This window comes from Thunnus thynnus, chromosome 16 (genome assembly GCF_963924715.1).
Source record: "Thunnus thynnus chromosome 16, fThuThy2.1, whole genome shotgun sequence".
NCBI lineage: Eukaryota > Metazoa > Chordata > Actinopteri > Scombriformes > Scombridae > Thunnus > Thunnus thynnus.
In genome coordinates, this window is record NC_089532.1 from 24,063,975 (window position 1) to 24,085,751 (window position 21,777).

Sequence of the window (21,777 nt, forward strand, 5' to 3'; positions counted from 1 at the left end):
AACTTTGGGAAGGCCATTCTAAAACCTTAATTCTAGCCTGATTTAGCCCTTCCTTTACCACTTTTGATGTGTGTTGGGATCATTGTCCTGTTGGAACACCCACCTGTGTCCTAGACCCAACCTTCTGGCTGTTGATGTTAGGTTTTCCTGAAAAATTTGGAAGTAATCCTCCTTCTTCATTATTCTATTTACTTTCTGTAAAGCATTTGTTCCACAAGCAGCAAAACAGCCCCCAGAGCACCACAATACAACCACTACCATGCTTGACGGTAGGTATGGTGTTCTTGGGGTTAAATGCCTCACCTTTTCTTCTCCAAAAATATTTCTGGTCATTGTGGCCAAATAACTCAATTTTTGTTTCATCTGATGACAGAACTTTCTTCCAGAAGGCCATTTCTTTATCCATGTGATCAGCAGCAAACGTCAGTCTAGAGCAAGGGCTCCCTTCTTGCACAGCAGCCTCTCAGCCCATGGCAATGTAAAACACGCTTGACTGTGGACACTGACACCTGTGTTCTTGGTTGACTCTTGACCATCCTGACCAGTTTCCTTTCAGCAGCAGGTGATAGCTTGCGTTTTCTTCCTGATCGTGGCAGCGACACAACTGTGCCACGCACTTTATACTTGCACAGTGGATCCTGGGATCTGTAGCTACTTTGAAATGGTTCCAAGTGACTTTCTTGACTTGTTCAAGTCAATGATCCGCTTTTTCAGATCAGTGCTGAGCTCCTTAGACTTTCCCATTGTAGTGTTTGTGGCTGAGTGTGATAAGTGTATCAAAAAAGCTCTATTTAAATGTGCTGAGAGAAGTCACCAGCTGTAGTTAGTCATAATCTCTCACAGGAAGTTAAAAGGCCATGCCACAAAGGAAATTTGACTCACACAACTTTCTACATCACCAAAATTGATAATCCAAGTTGCTTTATGTATATTTCTGACCCAGTCAGTTTGTCATATTTGCAGAAGACAAGAGATAAAGATAAGATAAGATAAATTTATAAAGGAACTAAAATGCAAGAATGTTTTTTTGTGACAAAGAAATATGTGTTCCAATCATTTCATCACGGAAAAATAGGAGTTGTAGAAATCATTGGAAACCAAGATTGCCATGACAGACTGTACTTCTGCCTCAGTCTAAACAAGTGCGTGTGTGTGTGTGTGTGTGTGGGTTCTGCCCCACTTGTATTATTGTAATATCAGTGTAAGCAATATCCAAACTGTGCTTTGTGTTGATGCTCTGTCAATTGAATTTGTGTCAAGTAATTGAGTCAGTGGACCAACCTGTTGTTTGAAGGATGTAGACAGGGACAGTCCACACTCAGTGTCCACCAGCTCATATTGTATTAGCATGTATGATGAGCCATTCAAACCATTGCTTTCTTTTTTTTTCTTTTAGTGGTGCACAAGGCTGTGAAAATACACCGTTTTATCAGTCTAAATCTCACTGTGGGGCTCCTTTACCTCGACTGAGACCTTGTAGATTCACTTTATTTGCCGCAAATTAAATTCTGGCTACAGATGCGGTCACTTTTCCACCCACAGGAAATCACCAATCAATACTTCAGAAGTGCCTCCAGCAGTGACTGAACACTCTCTCCAGAGAAATTTGGACTCTACAAAGTTGTTCTGTTTCTCCTTTTAGTATGAAACACTGGACACGAACCTGCTGTTTACAATGTGCTGAGGTTGTTTCACCTTACACAGATACAGGCTGTTAAAGTTCAAATAGTTTGCAAACTTGTTCTGCCAACATATGAAGTTACCCAGAGCAGCTTTAAATTGAATGTGTATGCTAAATCTTTTATTCAGTGTGACATCTCATCCTTCTCCCTTACTGTCGAACCTGACATCCTATTTTCTGTGAAAGTATGGAAGAGATGTGTTTGTTGAGACATCATTTGCTTGGATGCTTCTATGTGTTGTTCTGGAGGGAAGTTACAATTAATGTATTTTGTTGTTTAATTTGGAGGACTTGTTGCAATTATCAGATATTGAGAAAGCAAGTAAAGGATAATTACTATAAGTAACTATCCTTTACATTTATTTTCGTGTTTCTGTTATGTTCATTATGTTTTATGAACACGTAACAGTTAGACTTGACACCCCAGCATCTTTGCTTTAATGAAACTACTACTACTCTGTCACCTTATTTAGCATGTATAAGCAGTATATGAACATTTAATAAATGGTTGATAACACATTGTAATGTAGTTATAAGCAGATATAAGGACAATTTTAAGAGTTTATTAATGTAAGTATGTTTTAACAATATAACATCTCCTATAAAGACATAATATATTATTACAACTGTATTTTACTATATTCTTATTAATTATCAGTTTAGATACCAGACTTCATTTATTGATGCCTACAGAGGTTTTTACAGGAATTACATTAATAAATACTTATATCTTATATATATAGTGTGTTATAAACCATTTATTAGCTATTTATGTACTGCTTATAAATGTGAAATAGGGGGACATAAAGTAAATTGTTACTGAGATTCTACAGTGGTGACAAGAAGGAAATCTTTGAGGGAGGTTAGTCTACAATCTGAATTTGCTTTTTGCCCTTTTCCTCTCAGAACGCAGTCATGTTGGCAGTTTAAAGTCAACTTCAGACAACAATTGTACATACTGCACTGCTGATGTGTGTGTCTATATTTTGCTGTCAAATTTGGATCAGCTAAGAGTCAGATGTGCTGGGTGGCACTGAACCACTCCGACATGATCACTTCGGTTTTAACATATCGACAGGAGCTGTTTGTAATTTACATTTAACTGCTGAGATGAGATTGACTGACGTCTGCTGCCATGATGAGATAATGTACAGAGCAAAGTGGGACTGGCTGTAAAATAATGAACTGACTCGTGTCTTGTCAATTTGATGCCGAGGAAGTCCACCAATGGCAAGACTAGGCGGTTCATCTCTGTGACAACATACAGCACATTGCTGCACGGTGAGAGCATTTGTCCTTGCAAGCCTGTAATATGATTCTACAAGCTGTTGCTGTGCGTTAATTGACAGGCACGTCCCATATCTAAGGCTAGATTGGTCCATATTTGAGCTTGAGGTGTTTATCATTATATCGGAATTTTTTTTTTATCATAAATTCTGAAAATGTTATTCACTAGAAACAAAAATGGTGAAAAAAAATCTCTTCAGAGCAGTGAGGACCAGTGTTCCCTTTAAGCCGATAGTTAAGTGACCTGTGACTAATATTTTATCACACAGATATACAGACGTACTGCTGTAGTTTGTTTCCAGAAAGAACAGTTTCATGTACATTTTAGAGCCAAACGATAGCTGAAGCTTTTACCGTAGTTTAGGGTTCAGTGAATCGATGCATGTGGGAATATTCCAGCTGAGGGGTGTATGGTAATAATGGGCCATGTGCATTAGCAGGGTTATGGTTTTTGTTTTCAGTACAGTTATTTGGTGTGTTGTGAGAGGCTATCTGGAGGAAATATTTTAATGTTTCACCTGCATGGAGTTGCATTTATTTTCATATACTGTATCTGCGCTAACTGCCTGTGTAGCACTTTGCATTGCTGTGCTGCTGGAGAAAGTTGGGATATTACTGCCATGCCTGAATGCATGAAGGTCAATAACATGGTACAATGCTATTCAAGCAACTGTGGTACATGACAGCTAATATTTATTGGACAATGATGTTTTCTTAACTTAAGTGTTATTTACTGTATAGTGACAGTTGTGATACTATTTAACTCCATTAGTGTTTTTACTGAGTTGTGATTGGTTCTTTACAATGACGGACTAGTGTACTGAAATACACTCTTGTTATCAGTCTTGTAATGTATCTACTTTGATATTTAATTAGTTGAATATTGAAAACTACTTAAAGGAATAGTTCATCATTTTGGGAAGCATGCATATTTACTTTCTTGTCAAGAGTAAGATGAGGACATTGATATCACTCTTGTGTCTATAAGCTAAATATGAAGCTAGAGCCAACAGGCAATTAGCTTAGCTTAGCATAAAGACTGGAAACAGAACGAAACAGCATATAGCTCATAAATGAGTTCATTAGTGAGCTTTGGAGGTGCTGGTAGGCGTATTTTTTACCTTTGGGCAGAGCTTTGGGCCAGTCTTTATGCTAAGCAAGGCTAACTGCCTCCTGGCTCCAGCTTTATATTGAATGGACAGACATGAAAGTGGTTTCAATCTACTCATTTAACTCTTGATAAGAAAGCATGTAAGCATATTTCCCAAAATGTCAAACTATTGCTTTAACAATCAGCTGCCCAACAGTGTGTCAGCCACAACAAACTCATGCAGTGCAGCCAAATATTGTTCAAACCCCCAGAACTGTATTTTTCAATGCCAGTGGAGACCCCAAAGATTCTTTTTATTGCACTCTGATAAAATCCTCCTATTTAATTGTGGGACCATTAGTTCAGCTGGATGCACACTGCAGCGTTTGGACAGGAGTTAGCCTCAATCAGGTTTACCACTACTTATGAGACCTGGAAGAAAAACCTACATTGTGGTTTTCTTCAGGCACAGCTTTAAATTTTGAGTCTCTCAGTATCTTTGCCTAATTAGTTGAAGAAATGTGGTGTTGTGGACAGATCAAAGGAGCTAGTCTTAAAGTCAAGTTTCAGGAAAAGAGCAGCATATGCAGTGAAAATACCAAATTGTTGCATTTAATTTGTTGTTCGCATTTTTGAGTGTTCTCAAATCTAATTCATCTGCGTACTGTTCCAAATGTTAAGATGTTTGTTTGGGTAACATTTATATTTCATGTGGAAATCACCTCACCTTTAATTTGCTGCTATTTGATATTTCCCACATCACTGCGTGATGCAGCTCCTTGTATTGCATAATTTACAACTCAAGTTTGATACTGTCTACATCACTTTCTTTTTAATCAGAGTGATTCCTGTTTAAAGACCTTTTATGTTAGTCTAACCAGCCAATTCTTTGTGTTGCAGAGTTTTGCAGAGAACACAATGAATGAGCTGCTGGGCTGGTACGGCTATGACAAGGTGGAGCTGAGAGATTCAGACAACCTAGAGATAGGGGAAACGCCACAGCACATCTCTGTTCTCAAAGGTATAGTATGCTATTATGGTGTTTTTTTCTTAATTAAAAGGCATTGTATAGGAACATGAGCGGATGCATTTTTTGCCTGACTGGCCTGGCAGTCAACATTCTCAACTGCTTCATTATCCAGCATATGATCATGTGCTGCATAAGGAGTACTTTACTTGTGTAAATATTAACTGCTCATGAATGAATCATGAAACATGACATATGGATGCTGTGAATATGTTGAACATGACTGAAAATGTATTTATTAATCAGCCTCTTGCTATAAGTGATGAGATTTAAACATAAATCTGTCTAAGCCCACTGTAAAAAAAATAGACATGCTTCATCACTTGTGCTTCTAGTGTAGTGAAAGTGATCCATTGAGTCACATTTTAGGCAAGTTAGGCTGTTACTTTATGGCAGGATTTGAAGTGACTGCAGCAGCACCTCATCAGTTGTTAAGTAACTTAATAGCTTAATTTTCCTCAATTTCTCCCGTCTAGAAAACTTGTTGCCAAAAATCCCAGCTTCAACAGAGAGCAGCGAAGGCCCTCCGGATCGAGCCAACAGCTCCCAGTCTTTGCCAGCCTCCAGGAACGGAGTCACAGAGCCCTCCACCACACCGTCCACTTCCACGCCTAGCACCAAGGAACATGGCAACCTGCCCATCATTGTCCCCATGATCCCCCCACCACTGATCAAGCCCCCTGCAGGTAGGGAGCACAGACACCTTTTTGGAAAGATACATGCAGGAGATAAATTGAAAAGAAGCTTTTTGTTTGGAAAACACTTAAACATGTTGATTGCCAGCAGAAAGCAGTATCAAAAAGTACTCAAATAGGAAGACCAGCCCAGAATGAAAGTTTCAGTGGTTTTGTGCTTATCCATTTGTGTGTTTTGCACAAGGCTACATTTTCAATTTCCAAAAAGATCAAGGTTATTTTCCCTCCATTGCTGATTGCTGATGTATTCGCCCAAATGCCCAAATACAATCACACACACACATACGCAGACATTTCCACAGTCAGAACACACAACAAGCAAAAAAGTCATAGATTGCATCCACAGCTGTTCTCCAGGCAGATTACACTGTATTGAAGGTATAAACCTACTTGCTGATTCTCCAGCACTCAGCAAGAAAACTGAATGTTTATGCAACATGACAACTTTCTGTCTTTGCAATGGCTGAAAGCCTCCAAATCAGGCAGGGACAGGCGACTAATGAGCTAGCTACCTGCTGTACACCTTGTTTTCCTCCACCTGCCCAAGTGTCAATATTACCCCTCCTCCCCTCCCCACCTCTGAGGAAAATGTCCGCGTTCCTCGGCCAGACAGAGGGCTTCATTATCCCTTGCGTCTGCTGTGGCACAGGAGGTTGGTACGCCCCAGCGGACGGAGCGAGCCGCCTTGGCATCGCCCAAGAGGAGTCCCCATTGGCCCTGCCTAGGCGGGGAAACAGATGGTGTGGTCCCATTTAAAGCCCAGCACCAACCCACCACCCGGCCAACACCCCCTTCAACTCGCCCCCCAACACCACCAACCCCCACACATGCGCTGAATTATTCATGTGCCCCGCAAAATCCGACAAAGGACCTTTTGAGGTGCAGGTACGGTGGATGATGGTGGCATTTAGTATGGAGGCTGCATAATTACTGCCGCGTTTCTTCCTGCTCATGCAGATGTGCATGTTTTGAGATAGGCTTGTTATGAGGTGCCAGGCAGATGTGGGAAGGCGATAAACAACTCCACCTCAAGATGTATCTTTGTATGAAAATGTTGAGATATTGTGAAAGATATTATGATTTCATGTCTTGACTTCGATCCTGTTCATTATGCTGTGGTACATACATTATTCCAAGCAATGTACAAACCCAGATCCACCCACTCAGTCAGTTTAAAAGGTACTCGTCTGGCAAAACTGTGATTCTTATTTTCCTGTTTTCTGTTATCTGCAGTGGGCAGCAGTCCAGATAGGAAGACACACAAAGGCAGAGAGACTATAGGAATGAGATGGAGAGTAGAACAGAGGAAAGACATAAAATATGCATGTTGGGTCCACCGTGCTGTCTTTAGGGCCCCAGGGAGTTATTCCCTTAATTGTGAGTTAGTCTTTACTTAAAGTCTGATGGCCCTGTAGATCCATTAAGCTCAACAAGAGGTGAAAAGCCTGGCCAGCATGCGATGAGGAGGTGAGCGGGGGTGAAAGACTAATGGGCCTGCGTTTTTTCACCCTCACACCCGCGTAGTCATAATGTGATAATTGGGAGATACTGGAGAGAATCTCGGAGGATCTCTCTCATTGCAACAGCGACGGCACTAAAAGCCTGCAGCTCATCACCAGCAGTCGCAGTTTACCACAGAGGAGGCATTTCACTGTCACTGAGGGTCTGTTAAAATAATTTGTTGCCCACACTGACCACACAGCAGTACTGCAGCTACATACCACTGAATCAAGGTTTAAACAAGGAACTAGATTTGAAGACGTTTCTCTAGATTTTAGGGGGTAATACTATAGAATAATATGTGTTTTAATTAAAGGAAGGAGGTCAACTGTAGATTTGATAAATATAGATGTGAGGAGATGGAAGAGATCTGGATTATTATTATTATTATTTGGAATTTATTGTCTTAATCTTTGTAAGGAGAACTTAAGTCTGCCGGTTCACACAGGACATGAATTTCAACAAATGACACACTGACTGAGATATAAATCCACACTCTTGCACAAAAACAAATTTAAAAAACAGTAGTTACTAGATAAATTTATTGACAACCTATTGCAGTCCTCCTTAACTGCCCAAATTGTTTTTGAAAAAATGCCTGAGGAAGTACAAATACAATTCATTTCTCTTTAATGACCACACAGGCTGAGCTGTGGGATTTGATTCCAGTACAGGGTAGAAAAGCACAGTTCCATCAACATCATTGCTCAGGCAATTGTCACACAGCCACAATCAGAAATTGTGGCTGAAAAAAAAAATCATAATTGGATTTTTTTAAATGCCAATTGTTACTGTCTCATTTGATTCTTTTTTTAACTGTCCCCATTTATTATTTACTTACTTTCTATACTTGGCCAATTAACACAGTAACTGTCTACAATCACTGCACAATTTAGTGCATTGTTAGCAACCCCAACCTTTGCAAAATAACCGTGACTTTTACTGGCAAAGTGTCTCAAACTATGTCCAGTGTTGGTCTTGTCTGTGTTTGTCTGTCATTGTGGGCTACTGGGTAAATTTATTTATGTATCTATTTATTTCTGGCTGGAGTGCCCTCATCATGAACAATTTGGAATACAGGGAAAAAAGGGAGGCAAAATCATATACTTTCATATACATTTTTATTGTTTTTGTAATGTGTGTGGAGTGAGTGGAAGTTAACTGAACTGTTTCACAAATACCTTCATTCAAGCTCTCTACTTTCTTTGTTCCATTGTTCTGTGCCACAAACTCCACCCAGCAGACATTTATGTTGGCTAACGAAAACTACAAGAATTATTTGAAAGTCTATGTGACCCTGGTGTAGTGAATACACTCACAGACAATGCACATCAGCAGCCTCGTTCACATACGATATGATACCTTTTGTCTGAGCCTTCTGCGTGGACGTCAGTCTTCTCCAGCATGAATATAATCAGAGTATATCCTCGCGTCCACTTCAGGTTCTCTAATACCACAGAGCACAGCCACAAATAGGCATCTTCCCATGTCCCAGGCTCATCCGGTTCTGCTGCATTTACCCATGGCAGGGCATCATTATAAATCCTACAGTGGTTTTGTGGCTTGAATCTTGAGCGGATTTAACCAGCCCAGCAGCTGTGCTGAATCAGTGGAGTTAATGCCTTTAGTCCTTGTGTTTTAATACATCTAGTTGTTACATGCTTCTTGAAATTCTCTGCCATGGACTTGCACTTATAATTTAATAGATATCCTTCTTGCTCAAGCTTATTTTGTAATCACGATCAGTGTGACCTTGATAACAAAGTACAAGGCATGTACCACAAGGTCAATATTGGTCATAACATAAGACATGAGGAGTTTTAACTGTTCCAGTTATTTCCAGCCAGTAATGATCATGTGAAACTATAGTGAAACAAATAAAAATACTATGTAAAAAGGTTTGATGTAAAAACTTATAAAATAAATCCCAAGTTTAAAAAAATATTTAGGATGATCCTTTAAGGTGCATGGATAAAAGTCTGTGGGGTAAGAAGAGATAATGTAGGAAAAAAAAGAAGTTGTTCCCCATTGAATTAAACACTGACTGTTTTTCTCTAGATGAAGATGCATCCAATGTGCAGATCATGTGCGCCTGGTGCCAGAAGGTTGGCGTCAAACGCTATTCTCTAAGCATGGGAAGTGAGCTGAAGAGTTTCTGCAGTGAGAAGTGCTTCGCCGCCTGCCGCAGAGCCTATTTTAAGAGAAACAAGGTAAAAAATTCCTTCTAATCATCAGCAAGACACTTAATGTCACTTCTTATAGAGGCTTTGCAGTTCCGTGAAAATTCTCCTGGTAAGCACATGTGATCATCATCAGGGAAGTCCAAGGGGAAATTGAAACATTGCTGCTGGTATAAGTCGGTGTAGATTCAAATATTCAAATGTAAAACTGGCAACACTTTCTCAAAAATGCATAAAATTAACATGAAGAAATTATTGATTGTCACCATGTGGTGAACGATCGTAAAAATAGTGTCAATTTGATATGATGCCATATGTCATATTGTTCATTAGCTAAAGAGGTCCTAACATTTAAATGAATAGTTGGACAGTTATTTGGGAAATATGCAAATTCTCTGTTTATTTAAGAGTTAGATGTGAAGATTGATACCAATCTCATGGTATCAATCAGAGCTGGAGCCAGGAGGTGATTATCATAGCTTAGTATGAAGACTGGAAGCACTAGAAAACAGCTAGCTTGACTCTGTTGAAAGGTAAAAAGTCTGCCTATCAACTCCTCTAAAGCTCACTAATTTACACTTTATATATCATTTGTCTAATCTGCACACAAACAGTAAGGTAAATGACAATTTGTGGTTTTAGAGGGAGTTACGTGGTGTAAATTTCTTAATGAATAGCCGTATTTCCTAAAATGTCAAATGACTTCTTTAAGTTTAGGCAAGCAAACAATTTTGGTTGAAGTTAACATTTAGTTAGCTAAAACAACTTTGGTTAAGTGTTGTCTTGTTGATTTATTTGTATTAATGATAAATGCTTGTACTAAACATGAGAATGTAACAACGATTGCTTTGCATGAGTTGGGACTGAACCCAGGTCTTTAAATTTGATGGCAAATGTACAGTATGTAGCCCTTCTACCATCCTGTTTATTGTCATCTTTTTTCATTTATTGTTATCTTTTGGTAAAGGGGAAATATTCGTCCTACTTGCTAATAATCATGTTAAAAAAAATTGTGAGACCAGGCTGAAAAGTCAAAGGCCCAGTAAGGTTCCATGATTTCCAAATTTAGCTCACACAGTTAGCACTGCTATACTCAAGCAAACTGTAGCTCAAGAAGTAAGGTTTTAGCCAACTAGCCAGTAGGAAAATTTAGCTGACTAATGTTAACATAGGACTTTTAGCTTCTTACTAGCATACTATCTACTTACAGTGCAAACCGTAGCTTCTCCTTGATGTCTTTACCAATGGGCAAACAAAACTTGTAAGACTGTTGGTTAGCTAACGTGATACTATAGCGTTCCAGCTAAAAGCTAACATTATTAACACACAAATTAATCATTTAGTTCAGTAATGTTCACGTTTGTATGGAAAAGCACAGAAATAAACTATGTCTACTCAGTTCCGTTGAGTTCAAAAATGCAATTACTGTATCCCTTCTATTACCAGGGCAACCACCAATATGGTCGCCATAAACTGTGACTTTTGTTGTCATGTTCTGCTTCTGAAAAAGCTAAAGACAGTTTTCATGACTTTTTAATAGTCTTTATATTGTGAGTAGTAGTTTTATCTGTTTTATCACGTTAGCAATTATGACCCTAAATTCTGACTCATGACACAAGGCTTTTTAACTAAATATCTTGTTTATAAATGTCAACTTAAAACCCCTCTTATTACTTTTTCAGGTTTGGCTTGAATACGAAATGAATAATACATAATACAGAAACCATTAAGAATAAATCATGGGTTTTACTACAAAAACACCTCTAGGCGATCAACTCAAAAATGTCTTGGTCATCATGATGCATAAGAGGCAAGACAGCAAATATCAAAGTTGTTATTGTGTTCTCATTTTGCCCCCGATGACTGTAGTTAAACAATCTCCTTTCTCTCTTGTACCAAAGCTGGGATATATAAGGAGTTACGCTGTGAGTATGCTGTGTTTTACTCTCCTGCTTGTCTGTCCTGAAGTCAGTTATTCATCCAAACATAATCACTTTTTGAGCACTGCACTGGAGCAGGAACCAGATAGGGGTGCACTTAGAGTATGTCTGTTCATTTCAGTTAGTGATATCCAATTTCTTTTGTTTTCAGACACTTTTTTCCCAAAGCATGAGAATCAAGCAGAGCCTTGTGTCTACTGTACTGTTGCTCATAGTATCTGTTTTTCATTTTCTACCTTAACATTGTAGCACATTTACTTTTATAGTAAGTTTGTAGTTTTCATTGTACTAAATGTTGAAATGATGACAAATGATCTATCTGGTCTTGGTGATGACAAGGAATCTCTGACATGTTGAAACCTCATGGGAGAACATGTGACAGTTGCAAAAGCTACTGAGCTTCATATCAGATCAAAACACAGCTTTTGAACTGGTTTTATTTTGATCTCTGAGCTCCAGAGGAGGTCATAAAAAAGAGCATAAAGGTATATGCTATTTGACACGCAACAAAGTTGACAAGGCAGCACTATATCTATCAGAGATCAATCAAGGAGGCTGTATACATGACATCAAATGTAAAGCTGATTGGCCTAATGTATAATTAAACAGAAATAAAAGTCAGTTTTACAAAGTTGGCTGCTATGACATTCAAAATCAAGACAGTAAGACCTGCTATATAGATTTTACTCTATTTCTTTTACTTAGAAGACCCTAATTATTTTTTAGTTATATGTTACAATTATAAAAATGATCTTGTAGACATCGGGCACATTTGCAGTTTGTTCAGTTCAAATAGGAAATCTATTTAAAGCTTCATTACCTCTTAATTATGTTCTGACCCTGGGCTGACAATGGCAGAGATTGAATGTATTGTGATGGTTTATTTCAATGGATTTTAAAGTGCGAACAGGTGTGGTAAAAAAGGAAAGATACAGCAACACCTTTCCCATGTCTCTACACTCTCCCTATTAATCAGCCTCTGACTTTTGACACAAATGTCAAAGCATGTCTTCTCATCGCAGTGACAGCTCTTCATGCAAGCTGAGAAGTCTGAATTTTAAAGTGACAGGGGAGATCATATCAGTCTTAGAGAAAATCTTTTACCTTATGAGCTCTGACGCATAGCTTGCCAGTCAACCTGTCTTTTTGCTGGTGTTCCAACATAACCTTTACTTTAAAACTAAGTTTCAAAATACCTTAATAATAATAAAGTACATTTTTACCTTTTAGTTGCAGTATGATTAATTAATTCAACATCTGATACTGATCAGCCTGATCAGACTTCAAAACCACTTTATTGAGGTTCTCCATTACTGGATACAATAATATTTAATTAAGTGATCCACTAACAAAGTGCCTTAGCCACTGTAAAAACCTCTGTAAAGCATGGCTTTGTAGTTGTTGCTGAAGGAACACATTTCATTCAGTTACACAGGTAGGTAAAAATAAAGAATAAGTCCCCTTCTCTTGTAAAAAAAAAAATAATTCAATGTATGATATTCAAATTAAATATGATACTTTGAAATTTCCAAACGTACATAAATAAAATCATGGTCAGGAATACTGATAACCTCCTGTAAATTAAGGACATATTTCTCAAAAACCCTAATAATGTCTTTTCTTCTTTATTCACTTATTCTCTTGTTGATAGAAGATATAACATGAACTTCTGTGTTGCTCTAGAGCACATCATTGATACAGTATGTGTTTTCCCCCCACATAGCATTGATACTGTCACCAATTTAAGACGTCTGCCCCTATACAGCATTCAACATTTGGGGGGACTCATTGTGCTGTTTGTATTCTGCTGCACTTGGAAATTGGACGCTAGCAAGCCAGGCCAACTAGCCTCTATTCGGAGGCTCCACTCAGAAAGCGGAAGCCAGTTAGCCTAGCTTGCTAACGTTAGCACAGACCCACCACGTTACTGTTGTTTTAACACCTGCTGAGTTCTCAGCAGCTCCTGCACATTCAGTGTTTGGTCTGCATTTTGATTTCTTCTTTTTGGTAATTACAGTTTTGACCAAATAAATACACAAGTCAAAAATAAACATCAAGAATGTATAGTTTTTTCTTAGCAGAAATGTTACATGTGGCAGCTTTAAGATTGGAACTGCATTTAAAAAATCACTGTTGTTGGATCTATGTACCAGCAGGTGTCAACAATGTCATCAGTTTTGCACCAATTTAGATGACATCTCAGACATTTTATAGAAATACTGTAATTTACATTTACATTCCTGTTAGGAACCAATCAGTCATGTTGAACGCTTCCCTCATCCATCAGCAGAATGCACATGTTCAGACATCACAAACACAGGAAAGGCCTGCTCTGCCACAGCGGCTCAGATTCTATATTTTGTCTGGCTCTCGCACATTTGTACAGGCCATTTGTGTAAGCGATACCCACATGTTTCTTTTCTCATGCACCCACAAGGTTGGCCACAACAACACGGCCTGCAGGCTTTCTTTATTTCCAACAGAAAAAAAATATTGTCACGGCTGAAAAAAAAAGTATCTCATGTCTGTGTATGCTTTGGATAGGGGAGAGGAGACGTGGGGGAAGAAGGGGGGATGTAGGGGGCAGGCAACGGCTCTGGCATTATGTTGCATGAAATATCTTCAGCAGCCTCATCCATGAAACCCAATCCCCTCCTAGGGTGACTATGGCTGCTACTTTCTCACATCTCTGCATACCTCTACATTATGTAGTGTGCGTTTGTGTGTGGCAAAAGATGATTGATAGTTTAACTCGGGCTAATCACTTATGTGCCTGTTTACTGTATGCTTTAAGCTTCTGGATTAGTTTGTATGGAAGGAGCTGCTTCCCCGCCGCTCGCACTACTCAATTATTCTGTCTGTCACCTCGCTCTGCCTGCTCACCCTCATTCTCTTTTTGACTGTCCACTATTGATTCAGAGACACAGCTTGGCTCTTTTTCTTGTTTTGTAATGCACTGCAAATAACCGCCCCTGTGTGTGTATTTTGCTGGTTTGCATGGTGTGCGCTGAAAAAGCCAGTTTTAGTGGAAAGATACCAACTGAAGGGAAAGTCAACTGAGAATCTACATGTACCAACGCTGTGATCTCGGACAGTTTTGTGGATTAAAGGAATATAAGTTAAATTTCAGGTGAAGTTTTGCTTTCAGAAGCTTCTCAACAAACAGTCGTATGGTTTCTTCTTCTGTCTCACACCCACACATATACCGATAAACATGCTTGCTCATTGGACACAGTGCCAAGATTACGTTAGGCAATTAGTAGTGATGAATTACCCTCTGTGAGTGTGAAGAATGGTGGCAGAAAGGTGCAGGTTTGCTTTTTCAGTCAGCCTTATATTCCACACAAGAAACATATCCATATATCAGTTAGGGTTGGATTTCAGTGTAAATGCTGCATGCAGCAGTCTGTAATGAATGCATTGCTGCGACATCAACTGTGATGAAATGTCGCTCATTGCTGTTGCAATAGCTCCTACAATCTGTTTTCCTTTGCAGTTTGGTTTGAGTTGAGTTCGAGATTGGTATGTTGCGGTTGAAAAACAGCTAGAAGGAGAAATAAGTCAAAAACTATATCAAAAAAAAAGTTTACCATGGCTTATTATTTGCCATCTATAAGGGGATTTATGATATTTGTTCATGCATTGATAAAAACTAAATATATACATGCATTATTATTATATTTTTATATCTTTATACATCATACAAATAAACACAACTATATGCATATGAACAATGTCTTCTGCAACATAAAAGCAATTAAAAGCATTAAGCAGGTAGCGAGGAGACTCCAGCTTGTGTTTTACAGGTTGTTTCTGCTGCAGCACGGGACTTTTTGTTCCAACATGAAATTCTCCCCCGGAGACCCCAGACCTCCATCAGTGTCTTCCCCAGGAGCTCCCTCCAGGCGCGAGGGGGCAGAGTGCCTCTTCGTGTCAGCCCAGAAATGTCACATCACCTCAAACGCACACACACACACACACACACACACACACACACACACACACGTCTGCTGCCTAACACACAACCCCGTGGTTGCCTTCCCGCTCCTTAACACTCCTCAATTTGCTTTGCATCTCCATCGGCAGCCAAGGAGGCCATGCGCGCAATAAATGAATAAGAGAGAAGTGGGTGTCTGAGTGGGTCTGTGTGTGCGTAACTGTGCTTATGTGTATGAATGTAGCTGCTTGTGGAACTTTTGTGTGTGTGATGAAGTGTGTAATGTGTCTGCATATTGCATCTCGGGCTCACTGCTGGTTAGGAAGCCTTGAGGCCTGCCTGACACAGCTTCAGGGCACAGAGAGGAAGGTGATTATATCATAGCTGCCAGCCATTCAGCTCAAATAAAGACAAAAGTAAGTCACACTAACTAGGCGTTGAGATTGTAAAAGTGGAGCCATGCACATGAACTTACATGCCTTTGTGTCATTTTCTCAACTCGTAAGTGTGATAAATTAGACTCACACAGAAAGCGCAGTACAAAATGTATTAAATTATTTGCAGGCGCACATCATATTGCACATCACAGGTGTATTGTGATGATGACCTTAAGCAAGGAAATGCTCTTTGCAACCTTGTGAAGTTCCAAGAACAATTTGCCAATTTACAATTCACAATCAGTATGCAAAGAAGATGTTTTTTTTAGAGGCACTTATATTGAGAGAAGCATTTACTGCACTCTTTAAAAAAGGAATTTAGTAGAAGGAAATTGACCTGCACCATTCTTGCTGCAATTAAAACAGAATTTATATTGCGGTTTGCCACCGCAGTATGCTCAAATAGTTCTACGTAGACCTATTTGTTTGCAGGAAAGAAAACATAAAAATGCTCCAAATCAGAAGCATTAAACGTTTTAAGAACTGCACTGGATACTCTTTTCTGATTTGCCAGTTTTTACTGAAAAAAAAACCCATATAAAATTATAGTGCCCACTGCCCTCACCAGACAGCCTGTAAAAAACCCCAGTTTTTGTTGGTGCACACTCTTAAGGTAATCTAAGTTATCTTAAAAATGCCTGTATAGAAATATTTCCACAAGATGCACTGCAAGCAGAAGTGAGCTGGTGTTGCGCTGCCATTCCAAAACATGAAAAGTAGAAGAGACAAACTTGTCTTTTTTTGGAGGAGTGTGTTTTCTCGCCTGTCATGTGAGTAGTGCCAGGACTGCACCTTCATTTCAGGATTTGAGATGAGCTCCACTGCGCTCGGCTGTGTTTGTCTTTGGATTTTGGAAAGCCTGCCTGTGAGCGTCTTTCTGTGGGAAATGTGGCTCTTTTGGCAGGTGATGGGCACACACACCTGGACATGTATCCGTGCCCAGATGGAAGCTAGCACAGTGGCAGCTGGTGTGATGTCCCCTCAGGACAGTGGAGTCGCCAGAGGGGAGCTAGGCGGCCGGTGTCCTGCTCTGTCCTTCTTATAAGGAACTTCAGCTGGGTGGCAGCTGCAGTTTGCTGGCATGATGGAACAGCGATAAGGGGGAAAAAAACAACTTAAAACAAAAAAGACACAACTGGCATTGAAGCTGCATTTCCCCAAGGTGCTACGGCAAAGTGGTGACTGAATTTAACTATAACACTCACAAATTTTTAATATATCTGATACCTGAAAAAGGGAATAGTGTTTCCTTTTTTCAGAAAATGAAAATCTATCTCTCTATCTATCTATCTATCTATCTATCTGTCTATCTGTCTATCTGTCTATGTATCTATCTATCTTAATTCCATTCCCTTTATCTGTGTGTGGCTCCCTGTGTGTGCCTCACGCCTCGTTCACAGTGCCAACACCTCATTAGTACAATATGGAAATGAACTGGCGCAGGGCCAGAGGGTCAGAGCACAAACTGGAGACAGAATAATAGCACAATGGTGCATCTTTGTATGTGTGAGTGTGTGTGTCTGAGTGTCCTCAAATGCCTGCCCATGTTTGTGTGTGTGTGTGTGTGTGTGTGTGAGTTTACCTGTCTTGGAGTGTGTCCGTGTGATGAGGAGACATGGTGCATATGTGTGTATATGTGTGTGTGTGTGTGTGTGTGTGTGTGTGTGTGTGAGGGAAAGAAAATAGCTGAAATGGGTCAGCCTACACCTACTGTTCATTTAGTGCACTGACAGCTTCTAAATAACCATGACCCGATAATCTTGGGTTTTGTTTTCTCCAACCTTTTGCGGCAAAGTTAAAAATCTCCCCTGTTACAGAGTAAAAATGTTAGCGCTGAACAATGTTTTCTGTCAGATTCATGCACTGTTTCCGTTCCGGTACAAATAACAGTCTGCTTCACAAGACACAAGACAGCAGTATTTGATTTATGTCATGCTTGGAATGGGAAACCCTACGTGGAAGTGAGGGAAGCAGATGGAAGCAGAGGCAAACTCAATCAGTCTTTGGACAAAAAATGTAAAATATATGCCAGAATTGCCCTTTGGTATCATCGTGAGATGAACAGAGCTGGAGGCCAAATTACCCATGACAAATCAAAGGTTGCAGCGAGCAATTTAAAGGGAACACGATATGAAAGAGAGCTGCTCAGGCCAGTGGTTCACCTGTCAATGGCATAGGCACAGTTTGAAATGTCAGCTTGGGGGCTGCAAACGGTGTGATGAACACGTAGAATTGAGGTTGAATCTCCAGTTCTGATAACGGTGGTTTAGTGTCCCATGGCTGTAAAATATGAACTAATTATATCACACTGAGGTCTATATTATATGAAAGTGCATTTCATTTAACAAAACACAATGGAGCAATTTGGCATTGTGCCAGGCAAAGCTTCTTCAATAACTTCTTTGTAACAAAATTGCTCACACCTGGCATATCAGTGTTGACTGCCTTCGTTTTCACAATGCGCATAATGAATGGCTCGCAAAGTGCATGAGAAGGTGGCTCCTTTTTCAGCAGGTATAAATGTTTAAAGGAGTTTTGTATTGTAATATTAGAATCAGAATGGGACGTCAGAAGCAAGTATTTTACTGTACCCATTGTAATAATCAATTTGTAGAATAATGCATTGCATGTTAAAGTTACTACAAGGAACTTTTAACTGGTTATGAAACAGTCTCATCATGCTTGTGATGCCTCTGTATGACCTACGTAAGCAAACAAGATCATCAGTGAAAAGATTGGCTATTTCTATAAAGTTATTCTGAATGCCTGCTACCAGGTCAGATTCCCTGCAAAATCAGACGAAACGATTTAAGGCACGTGGGCCGGAAAAACCTATGTTTACATTACATGTAACATTGTAGCATGAGGGATTACAAAGACGTTACTGGGAAGAGGGGAGGATATTCTCTTCGTTTGATAACGTTAAAAGTAAAGTTAGACTTGTTGTCGGCTTCCCAACTCATTTTAAAAAAGACAAGAGAAAAAGAGAGAGAGAGCGAGTAGGAAAGAGAGAGACAGTGCAGTGATGGTCAAGTGAGCTTAAGAGTGAATGAAGAGCAAGTGGCGGTGTAGCAAGAACAAAGCAGTGAATCTGAGAAATAAAACTTTATTTTCTGATTGTTTCACAGCAGTTATATTCTATAGCACAAATAAACACGCCCACACCTCTGCACAGCCCTGCAGGAAGCTAGCGCATTGCCAGATTTGGTGTGAATGCAGCCTCACATGTAATCTAGGTGTATGAATAATACTAAAACAAAGTTTACTTTGTTTCCCCATCATCATATTGCAATTATTAATCTAACATAGCCATAAATAGATACGTTACCTCATCGCCATATATCCTACAAACAGTTGTGTTTAAAAAAGATAATAGAATTAAAATAAAAAAATAGAAAAATAGAATTAAAAATAAGTAGCGTCTTTCTTTCATTCACTTCCAAAAGAAATAAAAAATACACGGCTAGCCAAGATTTTACGACACGAGGCGGTTGTACTCATGGGAAATGCAGTCTTCATTCTGGGAAACACTGCCGCTTTCCTCCACAGGGGCCGCTAAAATCAACACAAAATGAAAGTTCCTTTTAGTAACTTTAAAATTCAGTCAAATATTGTACACCAACATGCAACAAATTTTTGGCTTGGGCCACTAAGTGCAATGACTTCTCAAACCCGCTAAATAGTGCTTTTGTAATATTGACAGCTATTTCATGTTGTTAATATTATAGTTACCTAATTTATCTCCTAGCCAATAATCTCACAGTCATCATAGTCAGTCATTTTCTTAAAGTAAAACCAGATAATGACAATAAATGATCTGTTTATCCAACATTTGAGGTTTGACTGGCGCTTGTTTGTCATCTCATTGTGCTTTCTTCTTCTGCAATGATTTAATGGCACCACACGGGAGAACTAGCACCACCAACTGTTTATTTTGATGAGCCCAACATAGTGGAAACACACATTGAAATGCGTTTTTTTAACCAAATTTCTGAAATTTCAGTTAAATGTTAGATGGAAACAGTACAAGTGTGGGTGTGCAGGGCCTTTGCGGTAAATATGGCATAATTAGCCTGAACTTCCCATTGAGTTTACTGAGAAAAATAAATCCCCTTTCACACATGCAGTCCCTGAAATGTTCAGGAACATTTCCTGCATGGGGTCATGTGTGACTGGGAGCAGAGATCGATATCCAGGGAAATCTGTACCGCCAATTTCCCACCTCAAGACCTAGTAACATTCCAGGGAAAATGCTGGTACGGCTGTGTGAATGAAAGCAGTAACATTGCAGGGACAAGCATGTAAAGGGTTACGTCCGTCTGACAAAAGATGCTTTCACACGAAGCAAGCAAACCAATCACAAGACTCCACAGAGGACATATTTGAATTTGTTTATGGTTGCCTTGCCAATGCTTTTGTGGGGGAATTGTCTTGCAAACTTGTTGAATATTAAAGACATTACAAGAACATTGACACTGGACAAAAATGGTTCCTCGCCTGCCATGTTCCTGACCAGTTATACAAAGAATTAAAATCAGAAGAGAGTTTAGTGTTTATCACATCAGTGTTTGGGTCAGAGAAAGAAAATTACAAGTCATTAATGTACAGGAGAAAGAGTAATGGACCAAGAATACTACCCTGAGGTACCCCAATATCACAGGTTGAGGGGGAAGAAGTTACGGGACCAATTTTAAATACCTGAGGTCTGTTTGATAAATAGGAAGAGAACAGTTTCAAAACAGAAGGAGAAAATTGAAAAGAGTTTAGTTTACTGAGTAATATTGATGATTTACAGTGTTGAATGCCTCACTTAGGTCAATAAATATTGCTTCAGTGACATCACTTTGGTTAAGGGATGTGCGGAACTGCTCAGTAAAAAATAACAAAGCTGATGTAGTTGATCGGTTAGAACAGAAACCATACTGAGACTCACTGAGAAAATAAAAAAAGATATTCTATCACTTGATTTATGAGGGTTTTTTTGAGTATCTTTGACATAACTGGTAAAATTGAGATTGGTCTGTAATTTGAAACTATGGTTGGATCATCAGATTTTAAAACTGGAACTATTTGAGAAAATTTCCAATAAGATGGAAAAACTGATGCAGAGATTGATAGGATGAAGAGAAAGAAAAAGGGGAATAAAACTATCTGCATTTGTCTTGATAAACTGCATGTCAAGTTCATAAATATCTGTAGAATGAGAATTACTAAGTGAATTCAAAATAGTTATTACCTTGTTTAGCAAAACCTCAGTGAAAGAAAACAGTTGAAATATGGGTACAGGAAAAATTAGGACTAGTATTAAAGGTATTAGCTAAATCTTTAACTGAAGAAATAAAGTAATCATTGAAAATAAATACCACTTTCTCAGCTTCACTTACCAAAACACCATTGTGACAAATTTGGATACTGGAGTTTCTCTTATGTGGTTTTTCTCCAGTAATTGTTCATAACACTTGCCATAAAGCTCTTGGGTTTGAAGGAGATTGAAATATTTGGTTATGATAATATGATACTTCTGCCTCTCACAGTTGAACCACACATTTATTTCTGATTTATTTCTGATGCGCTTAAAGTTCTCTCTATTTTCTGTGGATCTTAAGGGCTTTTTTAAATGAGAGTGCTTTCAGTTTTAGCAATTAAATGATGTCAATGTTTAGCTATCCATGGCAACATGGACTGACGAGATTCAAATCTGTGCTCCTTAATATAGCTGTTGCATATTGACTCAATTTTCTGATTGACGTTACCAAATATACGCTCTGGGTTACCTAGTGATAATTCATTGTTTCAATTAAATTATCCTTTTTTGTGTAAGTTATGCCTTTTGGGGGTCTTTATTGTTTTCCTGATACCAAATACAAGATGATTCAGATAATGCTGTATGGATGACACCAGACAATCCATATTTTATAGGTGGATTCATGAATATAAGATTGATTTTATATTAAATAATTATTATTATTTCCCATTTTATTTGGGTCTGTTATTAATTGATAA

General features: G+C 38.9%; 1 protein-coding gene across 2 annotated transcripts in view; it reads left to right on the forward strand.

Annotated features, from left to right (window-relative positions):
- Nucleotides 1–21,777, forward strand: part of sobpa (sine oculis binding protein homolog (Drosophila) a) — a 45,522-nt gene that overhangs the window by 9,124 nt on the left and 14,621 nt on the right. For both annotated transcript variants that reach the window (XM_067614028.1, XM_067614027.1), the window contains exons 2-4: nt 4,959–5,079; nt 5,562–5,771; nt 9,339–9,490. In XM_067614028.1, coding sequence (XP_067470129.1) covers nt 4,959–5,079; nt 5,562–5,771; nt 9,339–9,490 — 483 coding nt within the window. The remainder of the gene's footprint in view (nt 1–4,958; nt 5,080–5,561; nt 5,772–9,338; nt 9,491–21,777) is intronic.